This window comes from Cucurbita maxima, unplaced genomic scaffold (assembly GCF_002738345.1).
Source record: "Cucurbita maxima cultivar Rimu unplaced genomic scaffold, Cmax_1.0 Cma_Scf00354, whole genome shotgun sequence".
NCBI lineage: Eukaryota > Viridiplantae > Streptophyta > Magnoliopsida > Cucurbitales > Cucurbitaceae > Cucurbita > Cucurbita maxima.
The window spans coordinates 22,117-29,989 of record NW_019272370.1 but is presented as its reverse complement, the minus strand read 5'-3'; the positions used below and the strand labels follow the sequence as shown (position 1 = coordinate 29,989).

The window sequence follows — 7,873 nt, the reverse complement described above, 5'->3', positions numbered from 1 at the left end:
AAAAAAAAAACTCGAACAGCTAACACTGAGAGAAGCCATTGGGGGGAATGAAGCCTGGTCCGACAACACTAAAACGAAACAAAATTAACGTTCGAGAAACCGAGAATGAATTAAAATATGGATCAAAAGAAGTGTATTCGAGCCAGACAACATTCCCCTCAAAAGAAAAAAAAAAAATTAAAAGTTAAAGCTCCAATTTTTTTTTTTATCTTCAAAACCCTAATTATCCATTTCTCTCTCTCTTCAAGGGGAAAGAGAGAGATAGAGAGAGAAATGGATAATTGTGAGAAAGGGTTGTGTTTGGAAGGGTTATAAGAAGAGGGAGTGGAAAGGCAAGGTTGGACTTTAACCCCACCATCTAATTCTCACTATTCACTTCAACACAAATTCGATTCTCGGTCGAACAGAATGATAAAATGATTCGTGAGTAAAATATAAGTACTTGAATGAATCGAGACTACATTCAAATACGAATAATTCTAAAAACCGAATGATTAAGAAAAACTCAAAAGAATTGATTCTATGTAAACGGTTTGAGGGGTTCGAGGAGATGACCGAACAAACGCCCAGCTCTTTCTCATTCTTTTTTAATGTCTTTCTGGTCAGAGGGTCAACCCTAACCCTTTCTTTATTTATTATCATTTTTTCTATTTTTATCGATTTAAATATATATATTATCCGACTTTGAATTTCTTCATCTAGGTTAAGAAAAAATTAGCGTTAATGTGACACTCAGTTCTATGCCCTTTGATGTTAAGTTAATATCAAACTAAATTAATTACATGTAGAATCGTTCATTTAAACTGCGAGAGTCTCTATTGAGAATATATATATATATAAATAAATAAATAAATAAAGATTATATTATTGAATTTATTAAAATGTTAAAATATAAATAGAAATTATCCCTCACAAATATTTTTGAAATTAATATATATTTTTTTATTTTGTCACCAAGGTTATACACATCATAACTTAATTTTAAAACGTGTTCATATCGAGCAAACACTAGCTTTTAAGAGTAAAGGGAACGGTAACGATCTAAGAACAAGTTTCTTTCTTAAATCTATAACGGTCATTGAGGTTAAGTTGAAACAGTAGTCAACGTCCAATCGTACTACCTACCTACTTCATTCAGCAAGATCTCAATCTCACGTCAACTACTTGTTCAAGATTCGAATAATATTAATCTAAAATGCTAATAAATATAGACCTAACTAACTTAATATTACATTATAAAAACGCTCATCCTAATTAATATCCCGACATTAAAGTTTTCTTAAATTATATACATTGAAAAGTACTTTTCAACGTTGTATTTTGTTTAAAATTAATCGTATTCTTCAACTTTTTATTTTTTCAATATATTTTTTATATATAGTGAGCGGGAGACGAAAAACATAATTTCTTTCTCGATTCAATTATACTCTCTTCTTTATTCTCCATTTAAATGAGAATTTTCAATCCGAGCTCCGTCATTCACTTTATAATTACAAATTATTATTATTATAAGATGAATAATTAGATATGAGAAATAATTGACAATAATTGAATTGAATGATACCCAAATCAGATAATAATAAAATATATATTTTAAAAATCTTGTAGGCACTAAAGTTTGACCACTCAAGCTTAGCCATGTTCATGCCTACTAAAATAGCTCGTAAAATAAATCCATAATCTTTATTTATTTAATCAATATTGGACTTTAGTGAAAACAAAACAAAAAACATTTTTCTTAAATAAACTATTTCTCGAAAATTAATAAAATTTAACACGGTTTAGAACTAATGGTAGGATAATTAAGTTAGGTTGACTCTATAAGCTCGGTTTTCTAAATGAATGAAATATCATATAAGAACCTGAATTTCGGTTAAGCTGGACTTAGGAATGATCCACCATAATAAACTCAGGGTACCAAGTTGAGCTTGAAATTGTATATAGACTTGGTGTTGAAGTACCTATGAGTTAGAATAGATGAAATTGTTTAAAGTAGGATCATGTTTATGTCTGTCAGACATCATAATATGTCATGCATGAGATATCATGATATAATTTTTGAAGAAGGCACGATTTGGGAGCAAGTCGAGGCGAGGGATTCTCAATTTGACTAGATATGGGACCAAATCGGGGATTCATTTTGGGTCCCTGATTGGGGACGTGGGACGATAAGGGTAGTCTACGACTATCTCTAATTATTTTTAATATATATATATATTTAGGGATACTTGTGACAGGTAAGGGATACTTGTCCTTAGCCAACTCATCTGATTGGTTCTTAATTTATTAATTATTTTTTATTATTCCCAAAAACTTTTGGTGCCCCAACCTAATCTCCCAATATTCTTTCTTTATTTCTCAATTAATTACAAAATCTAGAACCAAATATTTTTAATCATAAAATTAATAATATTGAGGCCAATTTAAACATTAAATCAAAATCAAAATATTAATATTAAAATATCATAATTGAAAATAGCCAAAAAAAAATTATCTAATTATATATTGTCTGACAAGACAAGAGTTGAAATGTCATATAAATTTCAGTGTAGGATGATGGACGATATAACGCCTCAACTTATCATGATTAAATCGACAGCAAAGGAACCGTTGTTGGAATTCTTCAATCTTAAGATTCTTTTTACTGAGATAGGCTCACAAAGAGCTAGACCTTAAATGATTGAGGTGCTCGATGAAGCTTACCTTCGAGGATCAATCGTTGGGAAGAGTCATAGGAATCTAATGATTGAATGATCTCGGGTTGAGATTTTAAGTGATTACATAGTGATGCTTATTATAGACACGTTTTACGTATATATTAAGTGATAAGTGAATGAATAAGCTACTTATTGAGTATTTTTATTTTCATATATACAATTTATCCTATACATAGGATAATAAAATTATCCGAAACAATAAAGAAAATAATGGGTATCCCCCCGCCAAGAATGAAATTCGGGTCTCTCAAGGACCCCACAAGTCTTGGATTAAATCATTCACTCCCATACCCCACCTGGTTTCGGGATCTTAAGCAGCATGCTAGACGACGACGACAACGACAACCAATATTCTCCTCTGGCATCCATGAGAAAGAAGAGCATGGACAGAACAAGGTTGCGCGAAGAACAGATCAAGTCACTTGAATGAATTTTCGAGTGAGAGCCAAGGCTTGAGCCCACAAAGAAGTTGCAGCTGGCCTCGCAGCTGGGGTTGCATCCACGCTAGGTTTCAATATGGTTTCAGAACAAGCGAGACTACAGCGTTTTACTTGCTAATTACAACACTCTGGCTTCCCGCTTTCAAGCTCTCAACAACGAAAACCAAGCGTTGGCTACACAGGTATTGACATTCTGCCTTCGCTTTTCTTGGACTTTCTTTCTTGGAAAAGGTTTTACAATCAGCGAGCACACCGCACACACGATCATAGGTAGTAATGGCCAGCCTAGTAAGTCCTTTAGGAAGCCTTCTTAGAAATGCCCTCGTTTTGGCTTCGTCTTGTGACATTAAACCGTGACATATGATTTTGGTACATAGCAACGTGAGAGATCGAGCAAAGAGCTTCAATGGGTGCCTTCTTCATAATCTAGGGGTCTAATGTAGCGTGAGCCAGGGAGCTTTTCTTTGATTCCACCTGTACATATTTTCCCTTCCATCTAGGGGAATCCGGGCTGGATTGTTTTGTGTTATGGTCAGTAAAGCTTGTTAGGTAAATGAGAGAGGAATGAACTAGATAGAGTGCTTCGAAACAAATAAATGGAATCACTTCAAACTCTTATGCACGAGCTTCGAAAGTGTAGATGCGGGAGCTCCTTTCGTGATAATGCTAGATGGAAAAGAAGGCAAAATAGTTTTCGAGTATGTTTGATGGTGGCATCAAGTGAAGTTTTTTCAATCCTAGCATAAAAAAAATCTCCAAAGCTAAAAAAAAAAAGACGTGGAAGTTCTCGACTGAACTAGGTGTGAACTATTTGAAAGAAATCTCTCTCTAGTAGACACATTTTAAAAACCCTGAGAGAAAGCCCGAAATGAAAAGCCCAAAAAAGACAATATATGTTAATGGTGAACTTGAGCTGTTACCATAATTACCTCGCTGGTAAGCAAGAAAGAACTCATTTTGGACACAACCCATTAATTGATCTTCATTCAAGTTCATATATCTGGTGAGTCAATGGGTGTTAAATCAAGCACAGAAAGTTGAATATTGTAGAACAAAAGACAAAGGAAAACAGGATAATGAATGAACAAGACACAAATGAACTGTTTTTAAATTATCTACTCAGAAATTAGCAAGAGGGCAATGGTAGAGAAACCTACGTAATATCAATGTCTTCAACATAAAGTGAGTAATTGAAAATCTCGTGGCATCTTTGGTAGGAAGCTAATGATTACTGCTTTTTTCCATAGAATTGCAGATAAAATGCAACGCCCATAATCAGCAGGGGAACCAGAATTTGCAGTAGTGTTAGCAAGGATCCTGAAGATTCAGCCGATGACGTCGTTGCTTTTACCGATTGGGATGCAGCTAGTCGATAATCGATCGGCTTTGGAATCGTAGACATGTCAACATTGCCAATGTAATACTTTTCCATTTGCTCTATTGCAGATAGACTGTGACCCACATTTTCAAAATCATCTGTTGCATCTTTCTCTGCATAAACTCAACAGTGTTTTTCCAATCATTCATAACTTGGTGTAATCATTTTTAACAACCAATCGAGATATGAGCTAAAACATACCAGCAGCTAATAATAACACTTCATCGCCTCCAGGATGTTCTTCCAGAAAAGAGGTCACATCATATACCTAAAATCGGAATGCACAATAATTACTTCGTGGCAGAGCAGAGAAACACAATGACAAGGAATAGGGAAGTTATCTTATGGAGTGATTTGAATCACGAGTTTAGAAACAAGTTTCTTGATAATCTGTTCCAAAACTTTCTCTTAAGTTGATTTCTTTTATCTTAAATTGATTTATTATCGTTTTTGGATAATTTAGATCTAGAAATCTCATTCTCTAACAAGGTTGTTAGATCTAATCCCAAGAGTTACATAGGAAGAGCTCTAACTTGGCTTACAATGTATCCCACTAAACATCCTCACGTTCCATGCTTAAAATTTAAAACTTAGAATCATAAATGAGAGCTCCAAAGATTTTTAACATAAAATAAGGATTCCAATAACCGATATAAGGAATTCTGAGGGTGAGCAAAGCATCTGTTAATCAAAGTTCAGATATATATTCCTCAAAGTATTACTTCTACTAAGCCTAAGCCTTTCTAGGCCTTAAATTCTGCTTCCACGCAATAGGAGCTTAGAGGAATAAGTTCCTGTCTGTTTGAGTACAATATCTATATCAGTTGCTCCAGAAATAAAGGATATCAGTCTCCATAGTCCTAACTAATAGAAATCTAGAGTTGCAGCAGACTTTTCTGTGCATTCAGTTTCCTATCTACCATAAACAATTTACCCCTAGTTGAAGTACTCTACAAAGATCATTACGTCCTGTCTCTCACCCTTCTTGTGAGATCCCAGATCAGTTGGGAAGAACAACGAAACATTTTTTATAAGAGTGTGGAAACCTCTCCCCAACAAACGCGTTTTAAAAACCTTGAAGGGAAGTCTGAAAGAGAAAGCTCAAAAAGGACAACATCTGCTAGCGGTAGGCTTGAGATGTACAAATAGTATCAGAGTCAGACACTGGGTGGTGTCCCAGCGAGGACACTGACCCTAAAGGGAGGTGAATTGTGAGATCCCACCTCGGTTGAAGAGGGAAACAAGGTGTTTCTTGTAAGGGTGAGAAAACCTCTCCCTAGTAGACGCATTCTAAAATTGTGAGGCAGACGATGATACGTAACGGGCTAAAACAAACAATATCGGCTAACGGTGGGCTTGGGATATTACAAATGGTATTAGAGCTACACACCAGGCGGTATGCCAGTGAGGACACTAGGCCCTCAAGGGAGGTGGATTGTGAGATCTCACCTCAGTTGGAGAGGAGAACGAAGCATCCTTATAAGGGTGTGGAAACCTCTCTCTAGTAGACACGTTCTAAAACTATGAGGCTGATGGCAATACATAACGGGCTAAAACAGACAATATCTACTAGTAATAAGTTCAAAACTCATATTGCTCATCTCCCTAGGATGTTAAACCTCTACTGAGTTTTCTTGGTAATCAAATGTCATAGAGTCAACGGTAAGACAGATGCTCGCCCAGTAACTTGCCGAGATATCAAAGAACAATAATCATAATAGAATACACAATCATCAGTTTCTTAATCACCCATCCCTGTATCTACTGTTATATAAGTCTAGAGTTCCAGTAGCAGTTACGATTGAGTTCAGAGCAAACAAAATATCGATATGGAGATTAAAAATGAAGAGAGATAATGATATCAGACCTTTCCAGAGATTATAAGCCAACAATCCCGCTGGTGATTGTGTTTAGCCACTTCGTCGAAGACAAAAACCTTAGGATCCGAATCCATTTAAGCTGAAATGCAAACAAAAGTTAAGCTCAATCCACACTGAAGCAATCGATTAAATTAGAGAACCAGACGATTCAAACACAGAAGCAATGAGGAAGAAGATGAGTTTCTTACGGATTAAGCGTAGAAGGGAAAATGGAGAAAAGACCCAAATCAGCACGATTTCTTCCGGTAATGACAACCAGCCATTTTAAAAGGCCTTTATCTGGCCGGCTTGGTGGAGCTAAAAGACGCCCAATGAATTTGTTGCGAGAATTTCATTTTAGTCCCTGCTTTTGTAGCTTTTTGCCCAGGAAACCCCAATATTTTCTTTAATTTCGTCCACGTGATTCTTGATTAAAACGTGATGTATGGCTTAATTGTTGTATTCCACGTGACATTGATTAAGGTGATGCCTACCAATTGACTGAATATTTGCATTATTTTACTGTATTAAATATAATTAATGCTGACATTTTTTTTTTCAAACAACTTTCGTCTCTCAGTGTCAACCCAGCATAGTGCTTTCGTTGTTGGTGTTCTTTCCGATCTTTACGCATTTCACCGCTCCACCTGAAATTCCCTCTGCCCTACCGCACTCCAGCTTGGTAGTTTCCACAGCCTATCCAGGGTTGAACCCTGGGATTGACGGCGGACTTAAAAAGCCACCTACAAACACTTTCCGCCCAATCATTTTGGATAACGCTGGGAAAGAGTAAGATCTTCTAAGCTTTGAAGCAAAATTTTTATTAGAGGTTAGTTTGCTGACCTATGTTAGGTTGAGAAAATGGGAATTTAGACTCGGTTATGAAAGGAAGGTTCCTAGACTTATTCAATTACAACAATTGCTATTTTTCATCATTAGGGTGGTTTAGAGCTAGTTAGAGAATATATTTTCTGACGGCTCTAAGTCGGGTTTTAAATGATTCAATTTGGGTCTTATATGCTCGACTATTTTCTACTAGTTTTAACTTTTTGGAGGCATCAAGGTTAATAGGACTATTTTGTACACTGGCACACAATAACCCACAGATACATTGGAAAAACATTTAACACCGGTAAACATGAGTTAAGGTCAAGCATACTACGATAAGAGTACTTATATAGTATTCATTACCAATTCATTCATAACCCACATTTTTTATCTCAATTTCTTGCTCTTACCTCCAAAATTAGATCATCCATCCTCCACCTCCCGACAACACAGTTTGATAGGTCAAAGTTTAAATCACAACATTTATTAAACAGTTTGAACGATTTTATAACCAACTTTTCACACCTAATCTTACTTTAAAAATACTGAAGCTCTGGTTGGTTTGTCCACAATGGGTAGCCATTGTTGTTCAAATGTCGAACACTATGAGTACCCTACAACAAAACCTAGCACCAAAAAAAAAAAAAAAAA

The 7,873-nt window shown here is 35.6% G+C and overlaps 1 protein-coding gene across 1 annotated transcript; it reads right to left on the bottom strand.

Moving 5' to 3' along the window:
• Positions 1-4,118: 4,118 nt before the first annotated feature.
• On the bottom strand, positions 4,119-6,717 carry LOC111474411 (cytochrome B5-like). The gene is made up of 4 exons (XM_023119508.1): positions 6,604-6,717; positions 6,403-6,494; positions 4,737-4,803; positions 4,119-4,648 (listed from the first exon to the last, which is right to left on the bottom strand). The coding sequence occupies exons 2-4, from the start codon at positions 6,487-6,489 to the stop codon at positions 4,386-4,388; spliced, it is 417 nt and encodes a 138-aa protein (XP_022975276.1). The 5' UTR covers positions 6,490-6,494; positions 6,604-6,717; the 3' UTR covers positions 4,119-4,385.
• Positions 6,718-7,873: the final 1,156 nt, after the last annotated feature.

Excerpts from the sequence above, each read along its gene's own strand:
- LOC111474411 (XM_023119508.1), bottom strand. The coding sequence starts at position 6,489 with ATGGATTCGGATCCTAAGGTTTTTGTCTTCGACGAAGTGGCTAAACAC. Across the intron at positions 4,804-6,402 it reads GGCTTATAATCTCTGGAAAG|GTATATGATGTGACCTCTTT; the intron begins GTCTGATATCAT and ends TTCCGATTTTAG. Across the intron at positions 4,649-4,736 it reads AGTGTTATTATTAGCTGCTG|AGAAAGATGCAACAGATGAT; the intron begins GTATGTTTTAGC and ends GAGTTTATGCAG.